Source organism: Sus scrofa, chromosome 2, assembly GCF_054392235.1.
Source record: "Sus scrofa isolate SSC_HxYL_T2T_F1_AM1 chromosome 2, Sscrofa_HxYL_maternal_Yorkshire_Landrace_v2.0, whole genome shotgun sequence".
NCBI classification, from domain to species: domain Eukaryota; kingdom Metazoa; phylum Chordata; class Mammalia; order Artiodactyla; family Suidae; genus Sus; species Sus scrofa.
The window spans coordinates 13,599,228-13,618,883 of NC_139384.1; the positions used below are offsets into that span (position 1 = coordinate 13,599,228).

The 19,656-nt window shown below is 56.0% G+C and overlaps 1 protein-coding gene across 2 annotated transcripts; it reads right to left on the reverse strand.

Moving 5' to 3' along the window:
• Positions 1 to 1,596: 1,596 nt before the first annotated feature.
• On the reverse strand, positions 1,597 to 18,262 carry RTN4RL2 (reticulon 4 receptor like 2). 2 transcript variants are annotated; one of them, XM_021083037.2, is made up of 3 exons: positions 17,883 to 18,262; positions 11,609 to 12,090; positions 1,597 to 2,980 (listed from the first exon to the last, which is right to left on the reverse strand). In XM_021083037.2, the coding sequence occupies exons 1-3, from the start codon at positions 17,911 to 17,913 to the stop codon at positions 2,231 to 2,233; spliced, it is 1,263 nt and encodes a 420-aa protein (XP_020938696.1). In that variant the 5' UTR covers positions 17,914 to 18,262; the 3' UTR covers positions 1,597 to 2,230. The 2 variants fall into 2 exon arrangements, 1 of the variants encoding a protein (XP_020938696.1); XR_014836590.1 differs by lacking the exon at positions 1,597 to 2,980 and adding an exon at positions 6,647 to 9,070 and having other exon boundaries at positions 10,205 to 12,090; positions 17,883 to 18,108.
• Positions 18,263 to 19,656: the final 1,394 nt, after the last annotated feature.

Genomic DNA, 19,656 nt, shown 5'->3' on the forward strand with positions numbered 1-19,656 from the left:
TGAGACTCGCACACTCCTCCTGCTTTCACTCTTCTGAAATAGCATCTGGACCAAAGGCCCATGAATATTTCACAATGATAATTCTGTGACCTGGACAGCCTGCTTCTGATTTACCAGCATCCTTCCTTCTCCCCCCGCCCAGGCCTCTCCTCCTTCAGAGCTCTTGCCTGCCTGGCCCCCCAAGTCCCACCTCCTAGCCTCCTCAAAACCAGCCCGATGCAGGCCCCCAGGAAACCCCAGATTTGGCGCTCTCCCCCTCACCTCCAACCCCACAGCTTTATCCAAAGTCCACCTGCCTCAGGCTTTGGGTGTTTACTCTCCTGTTCCAACCACCTCGTCCCACCTTCTTCCTACTTGTCTGGCTGGGGCCACAGAATCTCAGCATCCTCGAGCTCTAGCACCCAGGTCCCCTCTCTTGCATTCCAAACTCACAAGTTAGATCCCCCCCGCTTTTTTTTTCCTCTTTGGAAGTTCCTGGGCTAGGGGTCAAATTGGAGTTACAGCTTCCAGTCTATGCCACAGCCACGGTGGTGCAGGATCCCAGCTGCACCTGCAAACTATGCCACAGCTCACAGCAATGCTGGATCCTTAACCCACTGATCAAGCCCAGGGTTCAAACCTGCATCCTCATGGAGACTAGTCGGGTTCTTAACCTGCTGAGCCACAATGAGAACTCCCCAAGTTAGATCTTTAACCCTAAATTTAAACCATCAAACCTTTCCCCAATTGCTTCTATCAGATGAGACTCATTCAAGTCCTTCTTAGCCAGGGCTCTTTCCTGTCCCCATCCTCTCCTCCACACACAAGATGAAACTTCTGATCATACCTCAAGCCAACAAAACATTCCAGCGTGGATTTCCTGTCCCTCTGATCACCCTGGCCCCTTGGTTTCTCTTCTAACCTGCCTAGAGAACTGCTTCTCTGACCTGACTCCTCCCTGCTGCCTTCTACCTCATAGGAGCCAAAGGAAAGAGATCATTTGTCTACAGGATTGCTGTGTACAGCTATGTAGGCTGTACACTGCACAAGGGTAGTCAGCTGAGGGGGGCAGTTGTGAGCTGAAATGCAGCCTTAGGCTCTGTTTGCTAAAGTGTTTGCTCTAGTATGGGGCTGGCTTCCCCTGGGGAAAAGGTAGCTTTTTCAGATTTACCCAAAGCCATGTTTGGGCTGGCTGTGACCATGCCTGTCCATGCTACTCCTCCTTGTAGGGAAAAGTGGTCACTGCTCTTCTTTCCTAAAGGAACAGGGCCTGGAAGAGAACCATTAGCCAGGATGGAGACTGTCTCCAGGCTTAGCTCCTCTGGCACAGACAACTCAGGGTCGGCTGTAGCTGCTGCTTCTGGACAAATGGGGAGGGGAGGTGCCATCAGCATCCACTCCTGGCTGTCAGATTTCACCCCGCCTGCCTGAGATTCCAGAGTCACACCCCCCCTTCCTCCGGCTTCAGCTCCTCATCACGGGGTGAAGAGCAAGAAGCACTGTGATGGTGCAGAATGGCTCCCCTTTTTCTAACCCTCCTGGTCCTGAAAGCCTGATGGTTCTAACCCCACCCCCTGCCACGTTGGAGGTCCTGAGCCAACAAATCTTAACAGAACATAAAATAATAGAATTTTTTAATAAATTTTTTTTTTTCCCCAAACAACTTCTGTTGATCTTCACCACACAGGGGCCGTGGTGGAGACGAAAGTTCTCTCCAGGCACCCTAAAAAGTGTCCAGGGTAGACTTAGGAGAAAAGTATTTCTCCAGTGTCGGGAGGCTGAGGATGGCTAGGATAAGCGGGGGCCTAGTGTTGGCCTGGCCCCGGCTGAAGCATCCCTTCAAAGGGCTCCTGGGGGTGGGGGTGGGGGGCTCCCGCCCCGGGAGCTTCCAAAGGCTCTGCTGGTGGAAGATGCTCTGCAGACAAAGCCCCTCCGAGTCCACGGTGGGCGCTGGGAAAAGGGGTCAGCGGCTGCCTGGGGCGCCCACCCCAGCCTTGGGATGGGATCGGTTAATGGCCAGAGATGGGCCGAACAGGGCTGAGCCGCCAGACAGGTCCTCCTGGGGCTGCCGTAAGCCAGCAGCCCGGGAGGCGGGGAGCGGTGGCCTGGTCCTGGGGAAGAGAGGACCTGGGCGAGGAAAGAAGGCAGCAAGGCCACAAGGCCGGGGCGGGGATTGGGCCAGAGCCGCATGGGGGATGAGGGAAGGGGGCAGGAGGGGAACACACTGGCCTCTTCAGTCACAGCACCGCAGTCAGAGGTGGTGGGGCGCCAGCAGCAAGAGGCAAAGCAGAGGGGTGGGGAGCCGCGCCGAGAGCGCGGGGCCGCGGGAGTCCGGGGGCGCCTGGCAGGCAGCGCCGGGGCACGTCTGCTCGCCCCGCTGGTCCTCGCCCCCGTAGCCCCCCCAGTAGTCGTCCTCGGTGGGAGCGTCCCCGCCCTGGCGCCCCCGCGGGTCTTCGGCCGGCAGGTCTCGGTAGAGGGTAGAGGGGTCGGCGGGGGGCGCCCCGGCCTCGGCCACCCCGTACAGGTGGTTGGACGAGCTGTTGCCGCGGGCGCGACTGCCCGGCCGCGTGGGCGCGGCGGGCGGGCAGGCCTGGAAGTCGGCCTCGCGGAGGGTGCGCAGGTCGCGGCCCTGACGCTCCGGAGGGGTGGCGCAGGTCACGTCGGAGCTGGACACGCGCGCGCGCTGGAACCAGGCCCAGAGCGGCCGCGCGCGGCAGTCGCACGCCCAGGGGTTGGCGTTGAGCCGTAGGAACTCGAGCGCCGGCAGGTCGGCGAGCGCCTCGCCGGGCAGCGAGGCCAGGCTGTTGTTGAACAGGTAGAGGATGGTGAGGCGGCTGAGGCCGCGGAAGGCCGCGCGGTGCACGCCCTGCAGCCGGTTCCCGTGCAGCAGCAGCCGGTCTAGGCTGCCCAGGCCGCGGAACACGTGCTCCGTGAGCAGCCGCAGGCGGTTCCCGTGGAGGAAGAGGTGGCTCAGGTTGGCCAGGTCCGCGAACAGGTCATCCTTTGGGGGTTAGGGAGGCGAGAAGAATAGAGTGGTCTTGAGACAGGGAAAGAAGAAATCCAGGAAAGAAGGGGAGCGTTATGATAGATGATAGACTACAAAGAGTTTGACCTGATTCTTAGAGTCCTGGGTTCGAATCCTGCCTCCTCTAAATTATTTTTTAGGAGGGCCGACCCTGCAGCACACGGGAGTTCCCCGGGCCAGCGTTCGAACCTGCGCCATAGCAGCGACCTGAGCCGCTGCAATAACAGCACCAGGTCCTTAACCCACTGAGCCACAGGGGAGCTCCTCCTCTAACCTGTTTATTTATTTATATATTTTTGCCTTTTTTTTTTTTTTTAAGGGCCGCATATGAAGGTTCCCAGGCTAGGGGTCTTATCGGAGCTGTAGCTGCTGGCCTATGCCACAGCCACAGCAACTTGGGATCCAAGCCACATCTGCGACCTACACCACAGCTCATGGCAATGCCGGATCACTAACCCCCGGAGCGAGGCCAGGGATCGAACCTGCAACCTCATGGTTCCTAGTCGGGTTCGTTAACCACGGAGCCACAACAGGAACTCCCTCTAACCTGCTTAGAAGTTAATGTTGAGACAGGCAATATAGTTCTTAAAACTCGGGGGTGCGTCAGAGTCCCCTGCTGTTCCCTGAGCCCTGCCCCTGGAGTTTCTTTTTTTTTTTTTCTTTTTTTTGTTTTTTGTCTTTTGTCTCTCTTTTTTGTTGTTGTTGTGGTGGTGGTTGTTGTTGTTGCTATTTCTTGGGCCGCTCCCGCAGCATATGGAGGTTCCCAGGCTAGGGGTGGAATCGGAGCTGTAGCCACCAGCCTACGCCAGAGCCACAGCAACGCGGGATCCGAGCCGCGCCTGCAACCTACACCACAGCTCACGGCAACGCCGGATCGTTAACCCACGGAGCAAGGGCAGGGACCGAACCCGCAACCTCATGGTTCCTAGTCGGATTCGTTAACCACTGCGCCACGACGGGAACTCCATGGAGTTTCTGATTCAGCAGGTCTGGGGAGGTGGGGAAAGATTCTGTTTGTCTCTACAAGATCCCAGGTGCTGCTGCTACTACTGGTGGGAGGACCACGCTTGGAGAATAAGAACCCCTGGTTTGCCTAAGCCTGCAGACTTCCTGACTTCAAATCCTGGCCCTATCATTAGCTGTCACTTGAGCGAGTCACTCCACATCCCCGTGACTCAGTTTCTTCATCTGTAAGGTGTGGCGATTAAATGAAGCAACATGTTTTCTTTTTTTTTGTCTGTTTTTAGGGCTGCATCCACTGCACATGGAAGTTCCCAGGCTAGGGATCGAATCAGAGCTGAAGCTGCTGGCCTATACCACAGCCATGGCAACGCCAGATCTTAACCCACTGAATGAGGCCAGGGATCGAACCTGCATCCTTATGGATACTAGTCGGGTTCGTTACTGCTGAGCCACCACGGGAACTCTGAAGCAACATATATCAATATGTTGGGCATTCTATGAGTTAGCCATTACTGTGAACTTGGCCAAGCCAGCAATCTGTTTCTTCATCTATAAAATGCAGGTAAGTGTATCTCTTCCTGGGTTTGTTCTGAGGATTAAAGAAGACAATCCACATAGAGATCAGATAGGTGAGATGCTGGGCACAGGGCCTGGCACATTGGGATTTGGTCCAAAGGTGAAGCCCATAGGCTTGCGAGTCAGCAAAGTCTGGGTTCAAATCTAGCTTGCCTTCTTCCCAGCCACGTTACTTTGGGCAAGTTATTTAGCCTCACTGAGCCTAAGTTTCCCCATTATGTATACTTCAGAAAACAACCCTCTCAGCAGGCTGAGGGAGGGTTATATGAGATCATGAAAGGATTCAGAACCTGGTGGGCATGTAGACACCCATCAATAAATGGTGGTTACTATGACAATAGGGACTCAGTTAGAATTAGGTCCTGTCCCTTTCTTCTAACAAAGGAGCTTCCTGGGGCCCCAAAATTTGGCTACTGGGCTGAGATATTAAGGGGACCAATTGTCAGCTCCACCACCACCACCACCACCCTGCCCAGAGGCAACTGGAGAAGGGGAGGAAGCCCGCTATTCCAGGCTCTGCATCACTGTCCCCCTGAGAGGGACTATGCACCTGCCCAAGGCTGGGGAGTTTGAGTCAGACCATGTTAGTGCTGGAAGGACCCTGAACCATGGTTCAGCAAGTAGAGGAGCGCGTATGCTCCATGGGGGGGGGGGGGCGGTGGGGGTGGCGCTGGGCTATGCATTTTAACCAGTTCACCAAAGTATTGGTGATGGTCAACCAGATTTGGGAGTTAGCACTTCTGGGTACACCTGCCTTGTCTTTTTTTTTTTTTTTTTTTTTTTTTTTTAAGAGGAGAGCACTAAGATCCAGGGAGATGAAGGGCTTGTCAGAGAGGGGACCAGATTCTAGCACTGAGGTCCTCCCCTCTTGTGGAGGACATCACTGTGGCCAATGGGCAGACCCATGAGGTCTGGTTCTGGAGGACAGAAGCATCCTCTGTGCTCAAGCCAGCTCACCCTGGGGTCCTGTCCCCCGGCTATGGCTCTCCCACCCTTCCCTGCCTGGGGAGATGATCCTCCCACCCCACCCAGGAGCCTGGTCGCAGGCGCTCAGGTTGGGGGAGGGCGTTGACTCCCGGCCCACACCCACAGCCTCCACCTTCCTGTGCTCCTGCGTTTTCTCGCCCCCTCCCATCTGGCTTCCGCCCTCTCCGCTACAGGAACTGAGCCTGCCAAGATCCCTCCTCTTGGCCACATTAAGATCCGTCCCCCTCCACCTTCTCGGCTCCCTCTGACACCAGCGTTCTTTACCCCCTGCTGCCACCACCCCTTGCCCAGCTCAGGTCTCCAGTGGGCTCCCGGCACCTCCGTAGCCTTAGCCTGGCCCAACTTGGCCTGATGCCCTTGTCCTTTTCATCCTGGCCCATCCAGAGACACCTAATTAGGGCTTCACTTTTTTTTATGAGTATCAGCAAGAGTAGGATGCACCCAGGATACCTGGTCCAAGGATCAATAAGGCGGGGAGGGGGGCAGTCGGAGGAGCAGAGATAGTGGGCACTATGGGGACTCGGGGCCATCAGGAAGGGGAGACCAAAAGTCCAGAGATCCTAGGGAATGTAGGCACCTTGAACCCACAGCCCCAACTGGGGGCTACAGAATTCCTTGTGTCCAATCTCCTCTCATTCCCTTTTGTCCCTCTGCAAAAGTCCTGACTCTCCCTTCTCAGAGCCTCAGTCTGGGGGTCCACTCCCCACTCCCCCCCGTCCAAGCTGCTGCCAAATCCTACTGCAGCTTTCAAATCCGGTCCTTCCTCTCTCCACCCCATTAAAACTGTTCTCTGTGCATTAATAAGCTCTTGACTTTCACAGCCCTCGCCCTCCCCACCCCACCCTCCCTATCACCCCCTCCCTCTGGGCAGAGAGCGTCTGCTAAAGTCATCCTCTTCCATTTTGAAAACCACATTTCCCTCACCTCCCTGGCCGGTTCACAGCTCTCCGCATCCATTTGGAATCTCAATGCAGCATCTCTGCCCCCTTCCCTGGACAGCATCCTGTTCTTAACCTTGCCTCCCTCCAACTTCCTAGCTCCAGTCTCCTGCACTAATCAAATCAGCGGCTGGGCTGCGTGACCTTGAGCAGCTCCAGGCACCTCTCTGAGCCTCAGTTTTTTTTTTTTGTTTTTTTTTTCATCTGCGAAACAAAGGAAGTGAGGTCGTTGATCATTAAGATCCATCCTCATCTGATATTAATGAGCAAGTGAGCTCTGGAATGTACCTCATTCATTCAACAAAACTGTATCGAGTGTCTACTCTGTGCCAGGCACCCCCACTCAGTGTTCACCGATCTACGCTGGGTATCATCGCCATCAATTGCGTCAGCAGCTGACTAACTAAGCGCTCACCATGTGCCAAGCCCTGTGCTCCACGGATCCCATGTAGTAACTGAATCATCACAGCCCTAGGAAGCCGATAATACTACTCTTTTTTTTTTTTTTTTTTTTTTTTTTTTTTGGTGTTTTTAGGGCCGCATCCACAGCATATGGAGGTTTGCAGGCTAGGGGTCCAATCAGAGCTATAGCGGCTGGCCTACACCACAGCCACAGCAATATTAGATCCGAGCCACGTCTGCGACCTACACCTCAGCTCATGGCAATGCCGGATCCTTAACCCACTGAGAGAGGCCAGGGATCCAACCTGTGTCCTCAGGGATACTAGTTGGGTTCATTTCCAATAAGCCACAAAAGGAACTCCCCAATGATACTATTCTTCCCTTTCAGAGTTTAGGAGAGGGAGGCTCAGAGAAGGCAAGTGACCGGCCTAGGTTCAACAGCTACTATATAGTGGAATGCAGATGTGAACTCTGGAGACAGGGCTCTGAACAGCTGTGCTCTGGAGTGAGACAGACCTGGGCTAATTCTCAGCTGTGCTCCTTTTGAGGTGGGTGACCTTGACCTTAACTTCTCTGAGCCTCAGTGTCCTCAGCTGTTGAGTGGGGGACATGATGCTTACTCTGGATTGCATATGTTTTCAAGCAGCATCTCCTTTAATCCTCACAACAAACCCTCGAGGTACAGGTCATTTTCTCCATTTCACAGATCAGGGGTCCACTGAGGCTCAGAGTGGTGAAGTAAACTGCCCAAAGCCACAGAGCAAATCAAATCTGCCTGAATGTAAAGACTATTCTTTACCGCCAGGCAGGCTGCTCTAATGATTAAAAGAGGGATGGATGTCTCTCTCTTCTGGTTCCATTCCAGTAAGAAATGTGCTCCAGAAGAGCAAGGATACTGGTTTTCCTTCACTCCTGAATCCCTGGCACCCAAAACACTGCCTGGCATGCAGTGGGTGCTCCATAGGGACCTGTGATGAATGCATGTGGCACGGTGCCTGGCATCTAGCGGACAGTCCGTGAGAACCTCTGCCGCACCCCATTTCCACCATCCTCATCCTGAAAAGCCATGGTCCTCTTCCCTCCTCCAGAGCTCCCTTCTCAGGGCAGGCCCGGCTCCATCTTGGGTCACACCTGCTCTCTGTGGATCGCACCCCAGCCCGCATGCTTCCTCACCTGCCTGTGGCATCTCCCAGCCTAGTTTCTCCCGGCAGTTCACAGGCAGGGGCTGTCTTTTTCTTTCTCTTCTATAAAGGGCCAGGTGTGAAGATGCTTCCTTCCCATGATGCTCCGTACCATTCATGCCAGGGGTGTGCAGAGCCAACACTTCCCATTTCAGAAGTCCCCAGCGTCCACTCAAGGTCCCCCTTGCCCAGGTCTTTCCTGTCCCCAACCCCTGGCTGCCATTTGTGATGAAGAATCAGATCATGATGACAAAATTTATTCAGCACTGAACTATGTGCTTCATGTATACGAACTCATTTACTCTTTACTGCTGTTCTGTATGGAAGGCATTATTTGTACTATTCCCATCTTAAGGATGAAAAAACTGAGGTTTGGAGGGGTCCTGCGACACAACTTGCCTACAGCTAAATAAGTGAGAAAATAGCACCCATATATTGACATTGCCCTGTACTAAATTTTAATTACTATAAAACTCCTTAGATGAGTATTATTTAGTAGTATTATGATTGCTTTTTTACAGATAAAGAAAAGGAGGTGTCATGACAGCTATTTTGGGAAAAGAAAAAAGAAATGGAGATGAGATGGAGAGAAATTCAGTAATTATTCCAAAGTCACATGGGAGGCGGACTTTGAACTTGGGCTTGGCAGACACTAGCCGTGTGCTTTTCAAAAATCAGCCTGCACTGCTGTACTTCTGAGTGCCATTGCCCCTGCACCTGATCAGACGCCAGTGGAACGTTCTGAGTGAGGAAAATGGCCTGCAAGGTCGTCAGACCACAAAGGCTCAAGTGCCACCAGCTCTTCTTGGTTGGGTGGCCTCAGAAACTTCATTCTATGCCCCGACTGCCCCTAACCGATCCCACAGCCAGCTGGTTGTGAGGTTTGACATGATGCTGAGAACCCATAAGCCCCAGTCACACGGACAATGGTTTAAGAGACAAAAGCTTTGGGGGGCGTTCCCATTGTGGCTCAGGGGTAATGAACCTGACTAGTATCCATGAGGATGCGGGTTTGATCCCTGGCCCTGCTCAGTGGGTTTAAGGACCCCGTACTGCCATGAGCTGTGGTGGAGGTAGCAGACTCGGCTCCGATCTGGCGTTGCTGTGGCTGTGGCGCAGGCCACAGCCCAGCAGCTGCAGCTGTATATTCGACCCCTAGCCTGGGAACTTCTGTATGCTCTGGGTGCAGCCCTAAAAAGCAAAGGAAAAAAAAAAAAAAAAGAGGGAAAGAGACAAAGGCTTTGGGATCCTTGGTCTCAGTTCCTCATCTGTAAAGAGGTGTAAACAGTGTCCCACCTGGGCTGTAGAAATGAGATGAAGTGGCTTAGCACACTTTGGGAACCATGGGGTACAAAGTTAGGAAGCTGAGGAATCTAATATCCAGCACAAATGAACATGTCCACAGAAAGGAAAATCATGGACTTGGAGAATAGACTTGTGGTTCCCGGGGGGGCGGGGGGGGGTAGTGGGAGGGATCGGGAGTGTGGGGTTAATGGATGCAAACTATTGTTCTTGGAATGGATTTACAATGAGATCCTGCTGTGTAGCACTGAGAACTATGTCTAGATACTTATATCGCAACACAACAATGGGAGGAAAAAACATGTATACATGTATGTGTAACATGGTCCCCAGGCTGTACAGCGGAAAATATAAATAAACAAAACAAAACAAAGGAAGCTGGCCCACATCTCCAAGACAGGGTCCAACACGGGCCATTTCACTGAGACTTCATGTTAAATGAGGCGTGTTTCTCTTTTTAAAATAGCATTTTAACAAGCATGTATAGAGTTCTGCCTGTACGCCAAGCAGTATTCCAAGTGCTTTACAAATTACTCGTGCACTTAATGCTTATAAAATCCCTAGAAGATGGTGCTATGGCTACCCCCATTTTATTTTATTTTTATTTATTTTTTATTTATTTTTGTCTTTTTAGCTATTTCTTGGGCCGCTCCCGCGGCATATGGAGATTCCCAGGCTAGGGGTCGAATCGGAGCTGTAGCCACCGGCCTACGCCAGAGCCACAGCAACGGGGGATCCGAGCCGTGTCTGCAACCTACACCACAGCTCACAGCAACGCCAGATCCTTAACCCACTGAGCGAGGCCAGGGACCGAACCCGCAACCTCATGGTTCCTAGTCGGATTCGTTAACCACTGCGCCACCACGGGAACTCCTACTCCCATTTTAGAGATGGAAAAACTGAGGCTTGGGGAGGTTAAAAATGTCACACACTTGTAAATGGTAGAGTTGTCACCTGTAAAGTCCTTACCCAAGCGTGCCTGCTAGGCGCTAGTGGGCTATTATTATTATTATTTATGTAATAATGATAACACAAATAATACTAATGTAATAATGATAACATCCAACATATCTTCCCGACATACTATATATTTTACTTCTCGTTTCTCTCCACCACTAGACCATACTCTGTGAAGGCAGGAGTTTTGTCTGTTTTGTTCACTGCCCTTTTCTCAGCACCAAGCTCATACTGGGTGCTCAGTGAATGTTAAATTATTATTGCTATTGTTATTATTATCAGCATCAACTCCATACATTGGTGACCAGTTAGGCCGCAACCCAGGAGGGGGAGGAGGAAGCGCCTTCCAAGCTGAGTGTGGGGAGAGGGGAGACTTTGGCTGCCCAGAGCCCACATTGCTGAGAGGGAATTTTCTCCCAGAGTGGTTTGGAGGGTGTGTTACTGCTTCCTGGGGAAACAGAACGGGACGATCTGACTGTCAAACAGTGTAACAACAACAATAAACAATATTTAGATCAATAATAATAACAATAAATAGCAATGACTGTTATTCCTTCCGTTTTCAGAGAATCCATTTTCCAGCCACTTAACGGCTGTTTACTCTTTTTTTCTTTCTGTTGCACTGAGGCAGTAATAGATTTGGGGGATGGAATCTAGAAAGGGTAGGTTTCTCCCTCTCCCACCACCCAGCAAGGTGGAGCGAGGAGGAACCTTCTATGGGATACCCATTGCAGCGGCTCTGCCCTCTGGCTCCACCTCCCCATGACGTGGGAGGGTGTGTGGGGGGTGGGTGAGAAAAGCCACCATGGGGCCTTCGGGCTGCGGCGCCTGGGGAAAGGCAGAGTCCCCCGAAGGCAAACCAGGGGGAAAGGAGAGATCCCAGAAAGAGACACACACACACACACCCAGACAGACATGGGGGTGTGTGTGGAGTGGGCGAGTGAAGGGAGACAGACAGAAGAGGCAGAAGGAGACAGATGGGGGAGGCAAGTTGGTGAGTGAGACAGGGAGGGACAGAAAGAGAGAGACAGACAGACAGGCAGAGGGAGTCAGATGGGGGGTTGGGGAGTTAGTGACAGAGAGAGGTGGTCGGAAGAGGCAAAAGGAAGGGGAAAGTGGGAGGGACAGAAACTTAGAAAAGGGACAGAGAAATAGAGGTGCTGAGACCCTAAGGCAGGAAGGGTGACCCCGCCTTGTACCCAGAAACAGTGGAGCCAAGAGGCCCCGGGAGAGAGGAAAGCAGAAGAGGACTCTGTGTGTGTGTGTGTGTGTCCGTCCATCCAGTGGGACTGGCTCACCTGGAGGTGGAGCAGGCTGTTCTCCTGGAGGTAGAGATACTGCAGGCTGACCAGGCCGCGGAAGATGTTGCCAGGCAGGCTGCTGAGCTGACAGCGGTACAGGTGCAGCGACTGCAGCCGCTCCAGGCCCTGGAAGGTGTCGGGCTCCAGAGAGCGCAGGTGCCGGTTGTCGCCCAGGTCCAGCTCCTCCAGCGCCTGCAGGTGGCGGAAGGTGCCCGGGTAGATGGTGGAGAGGTTGTTGGAGAAGAGCCACAGGGTGAGCAGGTTGGGCCCGAATGTGCCAGGCCGCAGTGTGCGGATGAGGTTGTTTTGCAGGAAGAGGCGCTGCGTGCTGGGCGGCAGGGACAGCGGCACCGATGAGAAGTTGTTGGCCTGGCAGCTCACGGTGGGCGGGGATGCGTAGCAGGTACAGAGCATGGGGCAGCTGGGGGCTGCTGGGGGCAGGGCCAGGAGCATCAGCAGGAGGCAGGCTGAGGCGGGACCTGTGGGGAGACAGAGGGGAGGCCTCTCTGGGCGGGCTGTGGGGGTGGGAGCACCAGCCCCGGGAGCCCAACCACCCCCAACCCTTGTGGGGAGCCCCAAGTGGGGTGGGGGGGGAGGTGGTTCTGGGTGCCACCTCAGACTTGCAAGATGCCCTGGCCACCTTGGCTTTTTTAGGCTCCTGGTATGTTAAAGAAAATGGAGAGATGCCAAGAGGACATTGTAGGAAGCACCGTGATAGGTTGAAAGTTATTTGGGGAAAGTTGTTCACTCCTGTTTTCACGATGGTAGGTTGGGTCATGTTGACTGGCAGGGCTTCTCAGCTTTGGTCTGGAGAGTTGGGTGGGGAGTGCTTGGTGTGGGGGGCAGTCTGAGAGTCTCCTATGGAGGGTGTTCAGCAGCATCCCTGTCCTTTACCCACTGGATGTGTCGCACAGCTCCCCCACCTCCATAACAATGACCAAAATGTCTCCAGGCATTGCCAGATAGTGCCTGGGGACCAAAATCGAGTCCATTTGAGAACTGGTGGAACTAACTTGAGACCCTCTGTGAAGCTAAGGCCCACGTAAAACGGCCCTCTGTCTGGCCCCCTGGTGACCACAGAGCCTCCTCCCTCGAGGGTCCAGACTGAAAGGGATCTTAGGGACCGGTGGGAGTTCGTCTCTAATTGGGGACACCAGCCACCTGCAACAGAATCAGCCGGGGGTCCTGGAAAGAATACCACTCCCTTGGCGGTGCAGAATCAGCATTCCTGGGGGATGGCCCAGGAATCTGCATTTTATGCCCCAGGCTCTTCTCATTCAAAGTCACTTAAGCTTTTTTTTCAAAGTAACTTTTAAAACAATAATTTTTTTTTTTTTTGGCTGCACCCGTGGCACGTGGAAGCCACAGAAGAACTCCTCAAAGTAACTTTTGAAGGGTGGCTATGATCCAATCTTCTTATGATACAGATGGAGGGACAGGCCCAGAGAGGCCCAAGGGCCTAGGGGTTAAAGAGTGCTGTCCAGGCCCCAGCATCCCCGAGCTACAGCAGGACTGTGGGGCCCTCCATCCCTCCTGGTTCCTGGATTTCTGACTCTCACTGCAGCTGATAAAGTTCTGGGCTGGGACCAGCTTGACCTTCACCCTTTATCATGACTTCCATGTGAATCTGGAGATATTCTTCTGGCAGGTTTGCCAGGGGGAAGGGAAGCCTGCGCCCCAAAGCCAGACCGTCATTCCCTGGGCCCACGTGCAATGAGCACTTCCTGCTCTGAGCAAGGTGCTAGGCCTATAAAAGGCAGAGGAAGTTCATGCCCTTGGACCCAGGGACCCGAGATCCTGGGCTCTCAGGGGTTCAGAGACCCAGGGGGAGAGACTGAGGAGTCTGTGACTTTCAGAGACACCCATGTCAAAGGCTGCCGTGTGTAAATGTGTACGTGAGCCTGGTGCTCTCGACATGAAGCGCTGCTGAGTGCATGGTGGGCACAGGGTGCCGACAGGCCCCGCGTGTGGTGTGGGCATCACGGATGCTCGGCTGTGCCTCCTGCTGTGGGGGAACACGAAAGTGCAGGGTGGGGGACCCCATTCCCACGCCGACCTGGCCCACCCCATCACCAGCGTCCCTGGCTCCTCCCCGCGCTGCGCCGGTGCGTGCAAGTGTGTGTCGGTGCGTGCAAGTGTGTGTCGGGGTCCTCCGCGTGTGTGTGAGTGCCGGGCCCCGTGCGTGTGTAGGCTGGGTGTGATGTAATACTCAGTGACACAGCGGCTGCTGTTCCATTCGTTCACACCACCTCCGCCTTTCTCGGCCCTTCTCACCCCTCCCCCGTGCGGTGTTTCACGATTACTTTCTCCTCCCGAGTTTTTCAGAGCCACGTGGGGTGGAGGAGCATGTCTCTCACCCCTCAACCAAACCAGGCAGGGGTGGGGTGCAGCAGCCTGGTAGGGAGCCCTGGGTGGGTTTCTGGAGGGCTGAGGCTTAGGGCTCAGAATGCGAGATCTCAGAGCTGAAAAATCCTCCAGGTTTATCTGCCTGGTTCAAACTCTGGTTCCTTCCAGGTGACAGCTGGGGCTCAGAGAGGGCAAGTGACTTGCCCAAGGTCACACAGCAAAGTGGTTGGCAGAGCGAAGACCAGAAAGCAGTCTCTTGATGATTGGCCAAAGCACTTCCCTTCCTGGTGGAGTCACCCTCTGAGCTCCCTTCCCCAAGGACTTGACACCAGAGAAAGCCAAATCCCTCTCTGATCCCTTAATCCCACCCCTTATCCACAAGCTCACAGAGTGTGCATTCAGAAGGCCGCCAGCCCTCGGGAGGATTATGGAGCTCTTTCCCCAGGCTCTAGGGCTGACTGTTCCCCCCCGGGGAGGCACGGGGAAGGATGTGCAATCCCAGAGTGCTCGGGGGTCAGGAGCCAGTGCCCTGACACCAGGGTCTCTTTCAGCCTTGAGGCCGAGCTCAGCAGGGGCTGGCACGAGCCCCTCGCATCCCTCTGACACACAACTCCCGGGCCCCCTGCTTGCCCACCTTAGGAGGCTCCTCTCTTCTTTCCCCATGCCCCCTCCCCATGGCCAAGACAGTGCTTCCTGCCGGCTCTCTGAGGAGGGGCCCTGAGTAGGGGGCCCCAACATGACAGCTGCTGCGTAACAGTGACTCTGTTGCCATTTCTGGCCCTCGCGGCCGTGCAAAGCAGCTGTAACCCAAGGAGCCTCATCCATAATTCAGGCTGCGGCTCTCACTGGAAGCAAGGAGGAGGGGAAGGTGGGGGGCTCTGGATCGCTCTGCCCCCAGGCCTGGCTGGAGAGCTCCTGGGCAGAGGCGGCAGGGCCTGGTGAGCTGTGCCTTTCTCTCCTTCCTCCGCCCTCCGCCCCTGCCCAGTGTGTGCCCTTTTCCTTCTCGCCACCATCCGCTCCCCACCCCCTGCTCCTCTAGGCTTTTCACCATCACTCCTTCCCTCCAGGCCCGTGTCTTCTCTTTCTCCCCCAGGACCTCAGCTCCTCTCCCGGCCCCTTTTTTTTTGTGAATCCCTGGCAAAAACTGGGGCCAGATGCTCCCTGTCAGAGCGGGAACAGGGTGTGGTGGGGAGGAGGGGGGACACCTCATTGGCCATCAGGAGCAAACCCCTTATTTCACAGGCAACACCATGGAGGGCTGGGGAAGGGGAGGGTCCATTTCTGAGCGAGCAGCCCAGGCCTCCTGACTCGAATCTCTGTCCATCTGCCTTCAACATCTTTCTCGAAGGCTTCATTTCATCCCTACTACTATCTGGGCCAAGGAAAGCCCCTGTCACAGCCTCCCCCACCCTCTCCGCTCATCCCCTCCTATCTCTTTCCTCTTCCTTTTTTTTTTTTTTTTTTTCTTTCTCTAAAGTCAGCAGGTGATGGCTAGAGTGGCAGGGGAGCATAGCGCAGGGATGGGCAGAAACCATCTGTTATTAAGCACCTACTGTGTGCCAGCCACTGTATTCACACATGTCTTTATGCACAGAATACAACACAGTGATCCCTGTGAGATCAATACTGTGGCCTCCAGGTTGCAGAGAAGGGGAGGGAGGCTCACGAACATGAAAGGAGTTGCCTCAGGCCATGTAGCTAGGACCGGGCGGAACCCACACTGGACAAATTCAGGTCCAAAGGGACGCTCTGTCTTTGGGAGAACCTCATCATCCACAGAAACCACCCCCGAGTGTGAGCGTTGCTGCGCTCAAAGTAAAGGGAGGATGGAAATTACACCCAGGTGCACAGGGCTGGGCCAGCAATGACACCAGGCTTGTTGTGCTGTTCAGAGTCAAGGCTACGAAGGGACCCAGGCTCTCTGCAGCTTTCCCCTCTTGGGCTCCACACCGTAGAGGTTCTAAGAGACAGCCCATCTGGGAGTCAGAAAGAGATGACCAGTGTCCAGAAGAGGCGGCCAGAACTGACCCAAAGAGGGGACGGAGAGAGGCCAGAACAAGGTATTGATCCCGGAAGGCTGAGGTGCCCAGAGCCAAAAAAGATCCATTCATGCAGGGACCATTGTCGAGGACTCTGGGCTATCACCCTGGAGCACCGAGGCTCCCAAACGAAGTTCTCAGCCCTGGAACTACCCTTTTGTTCAGAGACCCCCATGAAAGAAAGAACTTGAGGAGGAAGCAGATGGACGTGGCATAGAGGCAAGAGCCGGGGTACCAACTCACAGGGCAGAACGGCCTCAGGAAAGTGTTCCCTGGAAAGGGAGTCAAGGCCTTTGGCTCTGAAGGAGGGACACAGGGTCCCAGACCAAAAGCAACAGCTCCACATCCTAAAAGCCAGGAAGGGCTGGGCCCTGCCAGGCAGATGCTGAGGGGGCAGGGGCTGAGGAGGTGGGAGCCGAGGAGCAGCACGGAGGTGGTGGCGATGCCAGTGACGCAGGGGCCTGGGGAGGCACTGACGCGGGTGACGGGGGTTTAGAGCTGCTGCAAACAGCTTCTCACTCTGCCAGAATGTAACACCCCAAAATAAGCAAGCCACCGTGGCGGTGGTGGCAGCAGGATCCGACGACAGGGCCCAGAGATATAAATGGCAGCATGGAGCCAGCCAGGGTGCCCACCCTCAGAGGCTGGCACCCCACTTGAGTGTCCTCCCCCTTTCCACTCACAGCTGCCCCCAATGTCCTATGCTCAGAGCCCAGGGGCAGGCCCACTGGCCACTCCCTGGGAGAAGGGATGTGACAGGCAGGCGCTTTGGAAATGGAGGGCTCCCTTCCCACGTGGAAGTGGTTACCAGAAGTCTCTTTGTCTCATCCCTGGGCAGCCCCCCCGCTGGTCTCTCTTTCCCATCCCTTTCTCTTCTTTCCTTCCTTTCCAGCCCCCATCCCCAGCCTGCTCAACCCCAGCCCCTCTTCCCACCTCTGGTTTTCCCACCCCCAACCCTAGCGCTCAGCCTGATCCTCCTCCCCTGTTCCTGACACCCCAAGTCTAGCCACCATGCCCATCCTCCTCTGGCTTCTGGGTTTTGGATCGTCCCACTCCATTTTCCTTCCAACCCTAGAATCCCAGCCCTCATTCTCTTCCCCATTCTTCCCACCCCTCAGATTCTGGGTCCACGTCCCCAGTCTTCTCTCCATCCCTCCCCTAAGCTGGTCTCCCTTCTCCTTCCTTCTTCCTCCGCCCTTCCAGGGTCTCAATTTCCTCCAAGCTTTTCCCGTCTAACCTTTATTCCCCCCACCCCATCTTCCTCTCCTCACCACTCTCTCCATCTTTGACTGGCCCCTTCCTAGCCCCCTCCCTCTGACCCCTTCCCCACCCCCAATCCGTGGCCCACACCCTTGTCTGTCCGTCACTCAATCGGTCACTCAATCCGTAGAACTATCCCCCTTCTAGCGTCCTCCATCCGTTCTACCAGGGAAGGCCACTAGGCTTTCCCTCGGAGCCCCCTATGCTCCCAGCCAGCCCCCTACCCTCACCCCCATCTTCCCAGGTGACTGGAAAGTGCTGAGGCACGGGGCAGAAGTTGCTGAGTCGGCGCTTCCACAGCCGGCCCGAGTCCTCAGCGTCCCCCGTAGCAGGTGGAGCTGGGACAGCGGAACCTGAGCTTCCCTCCCCACCCCCACCCCTACTCCTGGGCCGGTCCGCCTGCCCCTTGCTTCCCCCCTCGGTCACGAGCTCCCGGCACAGCCCGGCAGGCGAGAACGCTGGTCCAGCCGGAAGCTCTGGGGCGGGAGCGGGGCCGGGGCTAAGCTTTTCTCGCTCCAAAGCTACCCCCACCCCCACTACTGCCCCACCCTCGCGCCCTGGGGGAGGGGGCGCCCAGCTCCCCTCCCCAGGATGCTCTCCGCCCTCCCGCAGGCTGGGGTCCCTACCTTGCAGCAGGCTCCTGAGCCCGGGCAGCATCTTGTCTCGACGCTCGGGGGAGGGGGCGGCGGGGGGAGGGCGCTCCCACTCGCTCCCTGAGCCCGCCAGACGGACGGCGGGGACTCCGCGGGGCTCCGGGAGGGCCCGGGAGTCCCCGGGCTGTGTGGCCGGGCCGCGGCGCTCTACCCTGCGCCCCCTGGGTGGCGAACCTCGGGGGGAGCCATCGGCCCCGACGGGACGGGGCGGGGCGCGACGGGGCGGGGAGGGCTGGAGCTGGCCGTCGACGCCGGGTGCCCGCGCCCCCCAGCAGCGCAGGCAGCGCGCGGGTCCGTCAGTCCGTCGGTCCGTGCGCCCCGGCTGCTCGCCGAGGGAGAGTGGGGACAGCGAGGAAGCTCTTCCTAACCACCCCCCTCCTTCCCGCACTCGCTGGCTCCTCCCTCGCTTCCTAGCTTCCCGACTTAACCCTTTCCTGACCACTAGGCGGAGGGAGCGGCTTTATAGCCCCCTCCATACCGGCCCCCTCCCTTTCTTGGGGGACCCGGAGGACTCTACGCTGCCGCCCTCGCGGAGCCACGCTTCTAGAGAAATCCCTTCCTGAGGGGGTGCGGTAGCGTAAGGGAACCCCGTGGACTTGCCCAGTTCCCTCCTCCCAACTTTCCCTGAGGAGATGGGCTCCCGGGTCCCAGGTCTCCGGCACCGGCACCGAAGCCTAGGCTTCCACCCTTTCTCTCCTCTGGGAGGGCTCTAAGACTTCACTTTGCCTTCCGTTCCCAGACCCCAAAGCCGGTGTGTGCGACTATAAGAATAGTATGTGCAAGAGTTTGTGGATGCAGGATCGAGGGCATGTGAGCGTGCACGCGCGCGCAAGGACTCTTGTGCAGGTGTGACTGGGTGCTTGCACGTTATCTTTTATACAGGCCGGAGGAAGCAGGGGCACGTGAGTGTGCGAACGGATGAGCCGCTGGAGTGCCCGCCAGCATGTGTGTCTGTGCTGGTGGGAAACATGCGGCTGTGACTTTGGTGCGAGTGCGCTTGGGGACGGGTGGCCAGGGTACGTGTGCTTCGGCGTGTGTATGCCCCTTAATGCACTGGCAAGCGGGTGCAAGTTGGGTACGCGTGTGTCTCATCGCCCGCGAAGAGGACAGAAGACTCAAAGGTGGGAGGAGAGCGATGGCTTCACGGGAGCTTCTACTTCCTTTTAAAGAGGGATGCATTCTGATCTTTTCGGGGCCCCTTGCGCCCCTGGTGGCCTCATTCGGGGCGATACCGGCGACCTAAGCGTTTCCTATCAAAGGTGGCGATGCAGATCACCCTGGCCTTGACCTGGTCCAGAGCTTCGGGCATCCAGACCTTGGGAACCGCCCCGGCGCGGGACAGGCGCGGGCCCCTCAGTGTAGCCGCTTCGGGAACCATGGCCAAACGGCGCAGGCCAGGTTCGGGTTGCTAGAGCGGCGCGTACGGCCGGTGCCAGGGCCATCTGCGCGAAACCCGGCCCGGCCCGAGGAAGAGCTGGAGTCCCGGGCGGCCGCTCCTGCGAGCGAAGAAAGGAAACCCTTCGCCCCTCTGCCTGCCTCTCTAGCTCCTCCTCTCCCGTCTGCGCAGAGCCCAACGCAGCGCCTGGCACACAGTCGGCGCTTTATAAATGCTAATCTCATTGTCCCATTCATTCTCTGTTCCATCCATAATGTCATTCTTCCCTCGTTCTCATTCGATTTCTCTCCTTTTCTCCCCCCCACTCTTATTCATATTTTATGGTTTCCGACTCTCTTTTCCCTCCCGTCT